Source organism: Ursus maritimus, unplaced genomic scaffold, assembly GCF_017311325.1.
Source record: "Ursus maritimus isolate PB19 unplaced genomic scaffold, ASM1731132v1 scaffold_2, whole genome shotgun sequence".
Taxonomy (NCBI): Eukaryota; Metazoa; Chordata; class Mammalia; order Carnivora; family Ursidae; genus Ursus; species Ursus maritimus.
Genome location: NW_024424452.1, coordinates 14102757 through 14117287, shown reverse-complemented (window position 1 = coordinate 14117287; position 14531 = coordinate 14102757). Strand labels below are relative to the sequence as shown.

The 14531-nt window shown below is 47.2% G+C and overlaps 1 protein-coding gene across 3 annotated transcripts in view; it reads right to left on the bottom strand.

The window, feature by feature from the left end:
• GALNT17 (polypeptide N-acetylgalactosaminyltransferase 17) overlaps positions 1–14531 on the bottom strand; it is a 432856-nt gene that overhangs the window by 11765 nt on the left and 406560 nt on the right. For all 3 annotated transcript variants that reach the window (XM_040634985.1, XM_040634984.1, XM_008698564.2), the window contains exon 9: positions 13996–14091. In XM_040634985.1, coding sequence (XP_040490919.1) covers positions 13996–14091 — 96 coding nt within the window. The remainder of the gene's footprint in view (positions 1–13995; positions 14092–14531) is intronic.

Sequence of the window (14531 nt, the reverse complement as noted above, 5' to 3'; positions counted from 1 at the left end):
CATCTCAAAGTGGACACATGGTGGCTGCCTGGGAGCTGGGGGTGAAGAAAGGGGCTGCCTGGGGCAGGAGGAATCTTTGGGGGAAATGGAAATGTATATTTTGATTGGGGAGGGAGATCTGCAGGCACGTATCCTGTCAAAACTCATAAATAGATGCTGTTTGTTGTACTGACCTTATACTTCAATCAAGTTGATTTAACAATATATCTGGAAGCTTAGAAGGTAGGCTATGGAATCAGACACGTTTTTCGCAGAGAGAGCCAGTTCCTAGGGGATTAGATGGTTCCAAGGGCCTCCCTCCTCAGTCTTCTCCCATCCACCATTATGACTCATCATGCTGGATAAAAGCATTATATTTCCAGAAAATGCACTGCTATTGAGAATGAATGGGGAAAAATATTTATGGCACAAAACCTTGGGTTGATTTTCCTGCACAGACAGCTGAGGAGTGGACGGATTCAGGACACTGTCAGTGGAGATGGGGGGAGGTGGCAGGGTCTGGCCCACATAGCTCTGTGGAGAGAGCTGGGAGCCTCTCGGAGAAGGGCCCTAGGGGTGTGGGCAGCACCAGGATGAGGGCCAGAAGAGTCAAGCGGGAGATGGCGTGGTGAGCAGTATAGCCCACTCCAATCCCCAGAGATCAGGAGCAAATTCCTAAGCGTGCCTCCAAAGCTCACCCTGACTGCTCAACTGGTTAGAGGAACAAAGATTCTATTTTTCAAGAAAGAGATACATTTCTTTCTTGTCTCCACATGTGAAATAGGAAGGTAGGACTGTAGCGTGGAAAAGCTGGCAACCACTTGGCTCCCTTTTAAGCAAGATCTTAATTAAATCTGTCTCACCTTCTCATTTTTGCCAACAGTGTTCCTGGCCTCATGCTGCGTCATCAAAGAGGCTGTCTATTACACGGTTAAAGACGTGGACCCTGGAGCCTGTTTAAGAAACCCAAGCTCTGCCACTTAATAGTTTGATGACCCTGGGCCAGTTGCTTAAGCCCTATGGGACTCTGTTTCCTCGTTTTCAAATTGGGGATAATTTTACAATTTACTTCCTAGGGTAGTTATGGAATTCGATACATCAGTGAGAAGAGGACACGGCAGCATAGTAAGCCCTGTATATTTGTTATTCCTATTTCCCCTGACCTCATGCCCCAGGAGAGAACGGGGCCTTGTTTCTCCTTCACCAGACTTCTTCTTTTCTTCCCGATGGGGCTCCCATGTGGCCTCGTGTGGCCAGCATTTCCTGGCCCCAGCTCCTCCCCGGCACTCAGCCACTCCAGGCTTCCTGCTCTCTGCCAGAGCCATTTGTCCAAGGGCTGCTGCCTCCAGTGCTTCGACAAGACTGCTGGGCAGCTGAGTACCAACAGGGGGCTGCCTGGCCCATTGGGTTCTCTTGGGCTGGGTCTGTGGGTAACTTGGAGTTGGACCCCTGATTCAGGGAAGCCTGGGTCTGGCCCCTGCTACGCTCCTGGCCTTTTCTTCCCCACCCTCAACTTCATTTCCCTGGTTTGGTCCAGATCTTACGTGCCCTTGCCTGGAGTGGACCAGATTCCTGGGGAACTGCACCTTGGGTGGGGCTCTTGGGACCCTCCTTGGCATCTCTAAAGCCACCCCTGTGGTCCTCTGATGTCCCCTGATCCTGAGCTCTCATGGCCTCTCATCTTGGAGTCATCGTCCTTTCTTCACACTTCTGCAGCAAAGGGGAGAAGAGCTCTGCCTCTTTTCTGCTCCTGGAATGTTCCCTGATGAATCCCAGGCATGCCACCGGCGCGAAGCCAGCCTTGAGCAGCCTCGACCCAGTCAGGAACTCAGAGCCTCAGCAGAGGAGTTAGACGTGAGCCCGGCGTTGGTGTTCACGCGTGTGCGTAGACGTGAAGATCGTCTGAAATGGCACCGACCTCTGAGAGGCAGTTGCGGGCCTCCAACGTCACTGAGGAGCCATTTTACACACTCCAAGCCTTGTTCTGGGTCTGCTCATTCGTGTAATGTAATTTATCCAATGATGATGACCCCTACGGAAGTCAGGGTACTTCCTCTTTTTGTCTTCCCACTAGAAAGACTAGATTTTCTTCTCTTGATTCTAAAAGCCGAAACTGCTGGCCCAGTGGCATCTCCCTCCTCATTTTGTGGACCTCTCCAATTAGATTGGTTCCTGTCATGCTGCCCATCTTCACCCTCCCACCTGAGCCCACAAGTGTATCCTGAAGCTTGTGTCAGGCTGTGTCCAGCCTGGACTCACCCCACGGCCACAACGCGGCTCCAGCCAAGGCATCCAGTGCCTTTCCTGCCAGCAGCTAGTACCCCATTTGTGCACTCTTCATTTGACACCAATCATTCATCGATTGCCACAGCCTCCTCAGTCAGAGAGAGCACTTCCCTGAGATTCCCTGGAAGAACGTCCTTCCCTGGAATTTAGGGCCTTCAGCATTGCAAGCTGTGCGAGGTGAGCTAGAAATTGTGGTTCTCAGGAGGGTAAACCCAGGCTGACAGGTCAGTCGATCTCTGTTTGAGATGAATTCAGAGATTTCTCTCCGAAAAAAGAAACAAAGTCTAAACTTCTGCTCCTCTTTACCATAATTTGACTTGGGGGAAATTCAGCATTGGTACAGTGATGCTTAAACGAACACGGTAGAAAGTCTACTTTCTGAGCATTAATCCTCAGGGTTCTTCAGACTTCCCTCTAATATTTTAGAAATGTAAGTAGCTCCTTTCTGTTTAGTCTCCACTCCCCTTCACTCTGCCCTAAGTGTGCTTCCAACTCAGACCCTTCTCTGCCTCCCCACCTGGTCTCACCTTCCCTCAAAGTCAAGCTTCCAGAGAGTTCTCTCCACCATGTCTGCACCTCCTCACCTCCCTTTCTCCCCTGCATCCACTCTCATCTGGCTTCCTCTCCATGCTCCATGGAGAATCCTCTCGCCCACGTTTGTAACTGTATCTAACACGCAGTGTGGTCTAGCTTGCTCGACCTCGGGGCAGCACCATTAAAGCTGGAGCCACACTAAGGTCTGTCCTAGGATCACTGTTCTCTCCCTCAGCACACACCCAGAAGTCCCATCTGACTCTGCCACTCTGTCCTCGGCACCTGGTTGGAATGTTCGGCTGCCTGGAGGACATCACTGTGGGGCTTTCCAAGGCCCATCCCTCATCCCGAACTCACAATGCCCCAAAAGGAACTCCCATCATCCTCTCCCAAAACCTTCGTCTCCAATCTCAGCAATGGCACCACTATCCACCCATGCGTTAGCCAGGGACTTGAGTATCACTTCTGCCTCCCTCATCCCTTCCCTTGACCTCTCCACCAATAATTCCAGCCAACTAGCCCTCTTAAAACATTTTTTAAAAATCCTTTTCATGTCAAAGTCATTTTAGACTTACAAAAAAGTGCAAATACAGTATAGCAAGTTCCAGTATACCTGGCACCCAACTTATCCTAAAGTCAGTATCTTATATAATCCTAGTACAATTACCAAATCCAGGGAATTCACGTGGGTCCAATCCTATTAACTAATCTAGAGACCTCACAGAAATTTCGACGCTTTTCTAACATGTTTTCTCTTCCAGGATCCCACACTGCATTCTGTTGTCATGTGTCCTTGCTTAATCTCCTCCTATCTGGACAGGTCCTCAGTCTTCCCCTGTTTTTAATGACCTTGGCGCTTTTGAAGAGTACTAGGCAATTATCTTGTGGAATGTTGCTCAATTTGGGTTTGTCTGATGTTCTCTCGTGATTAAGACTGAAGTTAGAGTTGTACATTTCTAGCAAGAAAAACCACAGAGGTGATGCTGTGCCCTTCCTGGGGTATCAGATGAGGGGTGCATGGTCTCTCATTACTGGTGATGATAACCTTGAACATTTGGTTAAGACAGGGTCCTCTGGGTTTCTCAACTGCGGAGTGACTATTTTTCCCTGGTAAAGGGAGATACTTGGAAACCACGGAAATATCTTACTTTTGATCACTAATTTTAGCATTCAGTGCTAGTTCTGGACTTCAGCAAGTATTACTGGCATGACAGCCTAGGGGTGATTTTCATTTCCCACATGCCTTCTACATTGGCAAAGGGGACTTCTACTGAAGGACCAGCAGTCCCTCTCTCTCCATTTATTTATTGATGTCAGTATGGACTCATGGATTTAAAAAAAAAGTACGTGAGTGACAACCCAACATTCTCACTGTTTATTCTGTTGCTCAAATAGATCCAGCTTTGGACAACGGGAACTCCTTAGGGTGGCTCCTGTGTTCTATTGAGAGGACACCGTCTTTTTTAAAGAACGTCCTTGTATTCGGACACCACAAGGTTTTCCAGGCTTAACCTCTATTTTTCCTTGCTGGGATCATCCAAAATCTGGGTGTCAGAGGTGTTCAATGCTTCTGGGCTTTACTGCTTCTAGGCTGCCTCAGAGCTAGGAAATACATGTATGTTCACCAATCCATACACACATTTGTTTTTCTTTCTACAGATTTATTTCTACATCTCTATTGATATATGTTTTATATACGGATATTTATATTTTTATATATACTTATAAAATAAATTCATCCTCATCCCTCACATTGCAATCCAACATCCATTCATTCTAGCCATACCTCTTTCCTTATTTATAACTTTTCTGCTTCCCAATATCCATCCTTTATATACGTGCTTGTTCAATCCTAGTATATACAGACAGTAGTTTCAGAATTCTTCATCCAGACCGATGTGAAAAACAATTACTTATTAGAATGCGTTATTGGCAAGGGTTCTTTTTTTCTAGAATTTTGTCAAAACTGTCCAATCGTTCCAAAGTTACTAGGATTGGTGCTGTTCTTTCCCGTCCATCAGGGTAGTTAATAAATATGTTTAGTTAGGTTAATTTTTGTCACTCTTTGCATCCCATTGTGGGTCTTCTTCCCCACATTCTAGCTGAATTTATTATTTTTCCTCGGACATTTGAAACATCACCATGGTTCTAAGAGTCAGAACTTGACATAAAGGGGCACCGAGAGGCAAGTGTCACTCCCCTTTCATCTGCCCCACTTTTCACATTCCATCCATCCCATTCTCACCCACCTTTAGTCAGGAACCAATCTCACTGGTTTCTCATTTATCCTTCCTGAATCTGTTGTACAGAAGAGCAGATACAGGTATTTATTTTTAAATGCCCATTTGTCCAAATAAAAGTTAGCATATAATGCACCTTCTTTTGTACTTTGCCTTTTTCACCGAACAATATGTGAAAATCACTCTGTATCAGTACATAGAGTTTGCCCATGTTATTTTGTAAAGCTGCAAGCTACTCCACTGCTCATTCAACCACTCTCCTACGAACAGGCATTAAACTCGTTTCTAATATTTTGCAACTGCAAATAATGCTGCAATGCATGCTATTTTCATGCTGTTGGAAATCAGAGTAGACTTCTGGAAGTGGCTTGCTGGGTCAGAAGGTAAGCATATTGTAGCTTTGTTAAGTATTGCCAAACTCCCCTCCAAAAAATGGTACCAATTTGCCTTTTTACCAGCAATCTAGGAGATCGGCTATTTCTTCAGAACCGTGATAACAGAGTATGTTGTCAAATTTTTTAATTTTTGCAAATATGACAGGTGAGGAAAATGGTTTCTCAGTGTTATTTTGCTTTGAGTTTCCCCAATTATGAATGAGTCTGAACATTTTTTCATATATTTAGAAGCCATATATATATATATTTATATATACACATATATATGTGTGTGTGTGTAGGGGACAACTTATTTGCTTGTGTCTTTTTCCTATTTTTCTATCAGATTTTTAGTCCTTTGTTCCTCGATTTTTAAGTGTCTTTTATACAACAGGAACATTATCTCTTGTGGCATATGTTACAAATATTTTCTCCTTGGTTGTCAGGTGTCTTTGTATTCATGGTATTATATCACCATGCAAGGTTTAAAAAATTTTAATGTAGTCAAATACATCAATCTATTATTGTCTCTGGATTTTAGTTAGAAAGCCCTCCGCTAGATCAGAGTTAAAGAAGAATTCACCCATTATTTTTCTAGTATTTATTTAATTTCATTTTTTAACATTTATATTCTTAATTCATACGCAATTTAAGCTTGTGTATAGTGTCAAGTATGGGGCTAATTTTATCCCTAATCACATTTTAAATCTGTCTACTTCTTACTATCCCCATGGTCACTACTCAAGTTTAGGTGACTGACTTTTGACAAGATAATCATACCAGTGTCATAACTGAAGTTCTTGCCTCTAGCTTAAGACCCCTCCAATCCACTCCTCAAACTGCAGTCCCAAGTGATTGCTTCCTAAATGTAAATCAGACTGTACCCCAACCTTCTCTTTTAAAAGGCTTTCACTGGATGTTTTTTCCTGCTTTATCAAAGATTAGTTGCCCAGAGAGCCGAGGGTCCATTTCTGGGCTCTCTATTCCGTTCCATTGGTCTATGTGTCTGTTTTTGTGCCAGTACCATGCTGTCTTTGTGATCCCAGCTTTGTAGTACAGCTCGAAATCCGGCATTGTGATGCCCCCAGCTTTGTTTTTCCTTTTCAACAGTTCCTTGGCAATTCGGGGCCTTTTCTGGTTCCACACAAATTTAAGGACTATTTGTTCCAGTTCTTTGAAAAATGTCATTGGTATTTTGATCGGGATGGCATTGAAAGTGTAGATTGCTCTGGGTAGCATGGACATTTTAACTATGTTAATTCTTCCGATCCATGAGCATGGAATATTTTTCCATCTTTTTGTGTCTTCTTCAATGTCTTTCAAGAGTGATTTGTAGTTTCTAGAATACAGATCCTTTACGTCTCTGGTTAAGTTAATTCCAAGATAACATGATTTTTGGTGCTATTGTAAATGGGATGGATTCCCTAATTTCTTTTTCTTCAGTCTCATTGTTCGTATAGAAATGCAACTGATTTCTGAGCATTGATTTTGTATCCCGCCACATTACTGAATTGCTCTATAACTTCTAGTAGTTTGGGGGTGGATTCTTTTGGGTTTTCCATATAGAGTATCCTGTCATCTGCGAAGAGAGACAGTTTGACTTCTTCTTTGCCGATTTGGATACCTTTTATCCCTTTTTGTTGTCAGATTGCTGTTGCAAGGACTTCTAGTACTATGTTGAATAATAGTGGCGAGAGTGGGCATCCTTGTCGTGTTCCTGATCTTAAGGGAAAGGCTTCCAGCTTTTCCCCATTGAGAATGATATTTGCTGTAGGCTTTTCATAGATGGTTTTTATGAGATTGAGGAATGTACCCTCTATCCCTACACTCTGAAGGGTTTTAATCAGGAAAGGATGCTGTATTTTGTCACATGCTTTTTGCCTCAGCTGGCAGTGCTGAGGCACTAAACACCATTTCACCAGGTTTCACTGTCCCCCTCTTGTCCTTCACAAGCGGTGATATTATTAATTCAGCGATTTGAAAGCAACCTAAGAAATCAAAATACTTCTTTGAAAAAAATAAAGGCTGGAAGCATGCCTCAGAAATGATAATAGTTGTTTTAAGGTGGCGGGATTATAGATGATTTAAATTTTTTTTCCCCAAACTCATCGCAATGCTGTTGCATCTTTGGTAGAAAAGGAAAAAATGAGCTAGCAGAGACTTTCTTTGAATTTAACAGCTCTGGGCAAGGTAGAGAGGTTCAGCTGATAAGGTTGCCACTCTCCTCTTCAGTCTGAGTTCCTTATTCCAAACCCCAACATTAACCCCAAGTCTGCCTGGCTCACCTTTTTTTTTTTTTTTAAAGATTTTATTTATTTATTCGACAGAGATAGAGACAGCCAGAGAGAGAGGGAACACAAGCAAGGGGAGTGGGAGAGGAAGAAGCAGGCTCATAGCAGAGGAGCCTGATGTGGGGCTCGATCCCATAACGCCGGGATCACGCCCTGAGCCGAAGGCAGATGCTTAACCTCTGTGCCACCTAGGCGCCCCCTGGCTCGCCTTTTTGTGTCTGGAGAAAACAATCCACCGAAATTCTAAGGAGCCATGAAACTTTTAACTAAGAATCTCTACTGGAAAACAACTTATGACTACGATTCTGATTTTCTGGAGAGAACAGTCCGTCACCCCATTCTGGCAAGAGAGCAATACAGTAATTCCTCCTTAACCCAGAGTCCTCCTTAAGCAAGATCCAATCCACGTGCTTTTCATTCTGAATGCCACTTAGGAAATCGGGCATTCCTGCTCCCTGTGTGTGGACCACGAGACCTACTTGTCAGGAATAATGAGAGAGAGTGAACTGGGGATTGGAAATAAAATGGGGAAGCAGAACAGATGGCAGAGGATGGGGCTCGGGTCCCCTGAAGGCTCGGGAAAGTGTCCGGAAGCAGAAAGGCAGTAACCCTGCTCTCCCTGGAGGTCTGCAGAGAAGGTGGGCAGCAGGGATGCTCACGAAGGCTGGATGGAGGCAGGGCTCGGGAGGCAGGAACTAACAACCTGGAAATAATAAACTCAGAAGCATTCTGAATATTTTGAGAGAAGACGAGTCAGAGGAACAACAACAAAAAAGGCGCTTAATAGTCCTGCTCTCTGCAAGGAGGCAACATGAATTTATGTGTTGCCCTGGAACGCAGGGGGAGGGTTTTAGGAACCACTGCATGGGTGATGGGAGCTGGACGGGAGCAGTGAGAGCCTCTGTGGTGTCCGGCTTCAGACATGGCAAACAGCACCCGTGTTTTCTCTCCCGCTTCTCGTCCTCTCTCTTTGGTCTCTGTAGGTTTCCCTAACATAAGAAATATCTGCCCTCGCTCCTCCAACCCTATTGTCCCACTAGGTCTCAAGCTCCCCTGCTCTGACCTCACGCTCCTCTCCAGGAACTGAAAGGGATTCCTAGGTCTGCTTCTTACCCAAGGCAGGAGGCCGGTCTCCAGAAAGCCATCATTCCTTGGGTGTTAACTCCAAAGCGCTCTCAACGGCTCCATCCCCGAGCCCCCACACTCCCGTGACTTTGTTTGGAAGCCCAGAGGCTGCTGGATGTCCTTACCTCCTGTGTTTGCTGAGTGCCTTCCCCATGCTAATGGCTGCGGGAGCCCTGTCGCTCCGGTGGGGCACCAGCGTCTTATTGGCACAATGCATCATCGTGACAAGGTGTTTGGATGATCTATCGCTTAAAAGATGAAGCCATCAAAGAAGAAGTCCAAGATCAGATTAAATTTAATTACAGGAGAAGAGAATTCTCATCTGTCATTCTGGTGATGAATTAACTAAGGCTAAGGAATGGGAGCTTCTCCGAAGAGAAGGGAGAGGAAGAGTAATATGTCTTGACAGAAGGACAAACAGAAGAGAGACCTTTGATATCTCCCTGGAGCCCAGTGAATCACATAGGTCCTCGGGACAGAGCCTGACACTCCTCTGCATGACACACACCTCCTAGGACGTCCCACCACAGCTAGGAGCTGTTTCACGTGGCGCTCCTTGAATGCCCCAGCACCACCTGCTCGAACCTTGTGCTGGCAAGGCGTGGGCTGCTGAGAAGCTGTGGTCCTCGGCGCCGGGAGGAACCCACGTCAGGATTATCTGGGTATGTGGTTCCATGAACACTCCCAGTTAGGTTGGGCCTCAAATTTGGAGGCAGAGGGAGGGATTAACTATGAAAGGGTTCAAAGGAAGTTTGGGGGCTGGCAGAACCTCTCTAGATCTCGAACCCAATAGGGGTTAACTTAACGGTGTGTGTTTGTTAAAACTTGCAAAACTCTATTAACAAGAATGAGTTTACCTTAAAAATGAAAAAAAAAAACCCAATTATATAAAAGCTGAAGTAGTATGATAAAAAAAGAATTAGGTTGGGGGCGCCTGGGTGTCTCAGTCAGTTAAGCATCTGCCTTTGGCTCGGGTCATGGATCCTGGGATCCAGCCCATGTCAGGCTTCCTGCTCAGTGGGGAGCCTGCTTCTCCCTCCCCTCTCTGCTTGTGCTCTCTCTCAAATGAGTAAAACCTTAAAAAAAAAAAGGAATTAGGTTGGGACAGTAGGCATAGTCTGGGCCAGACAGACATCTGACCAGTACCTGTAAGTCTAACACGTAGCCTTGCCCCTAATAGGTGCTCAATTGATGGTATTGAATGAAAAAGGAAAACACTCAGAGATGTCAACATGCAGATTCCCAGGCCCCGTCTTCAGTAGGTCTGGGGCTGGACTCAGGGATCAGTCAGCACTTGTCATGCATGGCTGGGGGCGCATGGTTCTGGGGACCACACCCCCATCTGCCCCTGTCCCCGCTCTCCTTGCACATGACCCCTGTCCTAAATGGGTTCAAGCCGACCTCAGAGGCTGTTGCCGCATCTCTGCCTTCCTATTTGTAAATAAAACTCAGGCTCAAAAAAGAAAAGGGCCCGTGTCTCATCCACATTAGTAACCAGACAAGGACGAGGCTGGTCGGCGGCTCGCCGATAGACACTTGCGAGCGAGCCAGCGAGCGGGCTCGACACGTGGCGAGGAACCTTCTCCATTTTGTTGACAAACACATGTTGCAAGACAGGAAATTACCCTCCTCGGTGCTTATTTTATCTCCATTTAATTGCTGTTTGATAATAAATTACAACAGAGAGTCCATTAATTAAGCTAACAATGTCCGTGGAACACCAGCTCTTTCTTCTGGGAGTTGCCTCGTTACCGGAGCTTTGGTTCGGTCTCTGTTTGCCCACAGCACTTTCCGAAGTGGTTTAGAAAGATGCCAAGGCACGTGACTGGTGTGTGTGTGTGGGGGACTCACTCCTAGCTCAGAGGGAGCGGCTCTGGAAGGAGGGGGAGGAAACCGCGATGAGCCAGGGTGGGGGGCAGCCTGGCAGCTGCAGGGCGGGGCCAGGGGTGTCTTCTTAATTCAGAACATGTGGCAGAACAGAAAACAACACTAGACTCACTTAAGACATCAGCTGATGGGAAACAACCATGGCCCACTCATAGGTATTCATCCCAGAGTTGGGGGGGGGGCAACGCGCAGCCTACTTCCGTCTGCCATTCCATCATCAACTAAACGGCAGGAGCATTCATCTGGAAAAGCTCCGCATGCAGGTGGAACCAGTGAAAGATAAATTCCAGTTATTTCCCCCCAAAGGCACCAGAAGAGAGGAGAGCCTGCTGGCTGGCTCCGGTGTGGGCAGAGGGCTGACAGGTGGCCATCTGCAGGCTGGATCTGGTTAGCAGGTGACCGCTGGGACTCTGATGCAGGGGACACAAGAGGAGTGAAGGCTCTGGACAGAAGGGTGAGGCAGGTCAAGTTCACAGGGGTCTGTCCCAGAGCTGTGAGCATCACAAGGGCATTAGATGGTATTCTGAGTGGCGGGGGCGGAAGGCAAGGGCAGAGGGCCCCGGGGTAGGGGGTAGTCACAGGGCCACGGAAGGCAGACGGAGCCACCTCAATGTGCTGGTCCTTAGATTCAGCTGAGAACATCCCCAGGGGCTTAGAAAACCCTCCCCGGAATCACCCAGGCAAAAAGCCACTGCTTGGAGCCATACGGGAAAGCTCTCTGATGTCCAGGAGACATTTATTAGACCACCTTCGTTCCCTTTCTCATTGCCAAGGTCGGCCTCATGGGCCAGGTTTTGATTACGTGGATATCTAATTATGCAGTAGTGTCTATGACGGCACAGTTAGTAAGTACTTAGTTCAAATGTCACCTATTCAGAGCCCTGGACACAGAAACCTGGGAGTTCAGTTAAGTAAAACCCACTCCTCGTATCTCCCTGAACAATGGTCACAGGCCCTATGCTGGAAAAGCTGGAAAGTCAGCAGGAGCTGAATGTCTTCATAGCATCCACCCAGGATGTCTTCATAGCATCCACCCATCTCTGAACTCCTCCAGGAGTTCAAACTAAGCCTGATCTAAGCATATCACCCGGTGATTCTCTAGTGTCCCCAGAGTCAAGTTCAAGTCCCAAACTTCCCAGGGCAGCATCCCGGCATCATGTGGGAACTTGCTGGAAATGCAAAATCTCAGCTCCCGCCCCAGGACCCCTGATTCAGAAGCTCTGGGGGTGGGGCCCAGAAGTTGGTGCTTTCACAAGCCTTCCAGAGGGTTCGGCCACACACCGAACCAACCAACACCTTGGAGCCTGCCTGCCTTATCAGGCCTTGGGAGATCCGCCTCTCTATCCCCTCCTGCCTTATCTCTTGGCCTGTCCTTCCCTCTTGCACTGGGCACCAAGCAAACTGGGCCACCTTCTGTCTCCTGACACTCTGAGCTATCTTGCTCTTTCCACACTCACTGTGCTGCAGATTTTCCTGCTCTTTACTTGTCTCTTCCCTCAAGTGTAAACCATCTGAGAGCAGGGACTCTATCTCACCCGTTGCCACATACACCTGTGACTAGCACCTACAGCAGGTGATCAAGACAGAGCTCACTGAGTGAATGAATGAATGAATGAATAAAGACACTCCCTGGGGGCGCCTGGGTGGCTCAGTCACTTAAGTGTCTGCTTCTGGCTCAGGTCACCATCCTGGGATCGACCTCGAGTCGGGCTCCCTGCTCAGCAGGGAGTCTGCTTCTCCCTCTCCTCCCTGCTCGTGCTCTATCTCGCTATCTCTCTCTCTCTCAAATAAATAAATAAAATCTTAAAAAAAAAAAAAGACGCTCCCTGGATTCTTTAGACCCTATTGCCTTTAGTGCGAACGCCCCACTTCCTTGCGAGACCCATCAGGAAGTCGAGGCTTCCCTTTCTCCTGCTCCCCGCGGGCACTTTTAGCCAATTGTGGGTGGCAGGGCTCAGTAAATCACCTCGAAGTACACGGGCTGGCCTTGAATTTAAAGCGCTTTGGTCATGCTGGAGGGCATGGAGTCTAGTCTGCTTTGCTCACTGGCACTTGCCTCCCTGTGCCTCAGTTTCCCCATGCTGCCTGTCTACCTCCTAGAGGGGCTGCAGGGACCAAAGGACGCAGGATTTGACCCATCCCACAGTACCTGTTCTCCACCTTCAGACGACCTGTCATACACTGATGGGAGGTGGAGGGTCCGGACTATCAAAGTCACCTGCTGTGACGGCAGAGAGAACGCAATTCTCTTTCTAGGTATTGGCTTCATGGGAAGCAAAAGTACCACAAGCGGAGAAAACCCACGAGCCTTTAAGAAGGCACGTGTGAGTGTGTACGCGTGGCCAATGAGTGTGAATTTGCCACTGAATGCGTGTGTTCCCAGAACATGAGCAAGACCAAGGGAGCTTAGGGGGCGTCTTGTCCAGTGTCTTCCCCTCACAGATGAGCAAGCTGAGACCCAGAGAAAGAACTGCAGAGTCCGGCTTAGAATCACCTGTCTGGTGCTCCCCTGGGATCGAATCATCAATGTTTTCCCCATCTGTAGCCGGCCTTTTATTACTATTAGTTGACAAGTCAAGTCTAATGACATTTTTGGATATGCGTTCTTCTAGTCCTAGAGAACTTCTGCTAAGCTCCTTATGCGCACGCACGCACACACACACACGCACACACATGCACACACGCACACACACCTTGGGTTAGCAGGAAGTTACCAAAGGAAAATCATTGACCAGGCTCAAGTTTTACTTTGTTGGTTGGTCGTTTTGCCCTTTCTGGGATGTCTTGGGTGTTCTGAGAGACCAAAGAACACACGTGTTCTCTGAAATGTCATGGCAAACACCCTCCTCCCACAGAATTAGCACTCGGCTCTTGTTCCTGCGCTTACAGACCCGGTCATACTTACCACCCACCTGCTGGCGGCCTTTCAGGATGAGTGTGCGAGCAAGTTCTCATGAGGAAACTGGCTAGTACTTCAGGTATATTACTTATAATTACAATGTATGCACACTGATGCATACTCGCCTATTTGCAAATGACTCTGCAATTTATTCACATTGTCTATGCAGTATGAAATGTGCCCACTGGTCCCCTTAATATCCGTGCTGATGCAAACACTCGTGAATCTTTCCCCAAGTGCTATGTGGAAACAGCCAGAAAGCCCCCCACCTTCTTAACATTTCAGCTACAAATAGGGGACAAGGGACGTTACCAGAAGCCCTACAAATCCTCTGGGAGTTGGTGATTTTACTCTCCTCCTGGTCGGAGATGGGCTCCTACCTGGGGTCCCCAGCCATGGCATGGGTACAATATTGCTGTGTGGTTCTCCAGTGGCCCCTGGTCCAAGCAGACATCTTTCGCCTTGTTGTTTCGAAGCTGCGGGAATAAGCAAAACACCATCCATCAGAGCTCATGGGGTGGAACTTCTGCTGCCCAACCCTTGCTCCACCATGCCTTGGCCCCAACTTCTTGATACAAAGGCCACACGACCCCCCAGTAAGGACCAAGGCTCACATCTGTGAGGTGATCATTTTAGCAAGAAAGACCAAGCCCTTCATTGGACGGTGTGGGCACCCGCCCTCTGCCTCGGACACCTCCAGCTTCCGCTTACACACAGCTACCCCATCCCCAGCACAAAAGAGGGCCTCGGGGAACATTTGGACATAAGTACACCAGTTACCCACTGGTTATCCAAAGTGGGCCTCGACACCAACATGGGTTTTAATCACCCTGGGAGTCATAGGTCAGCTTTTTTTTTTTAATTTAAAAAAATTTTTAAAGATTTTATTTATTCATTTGAGACACAAAGAAACAGA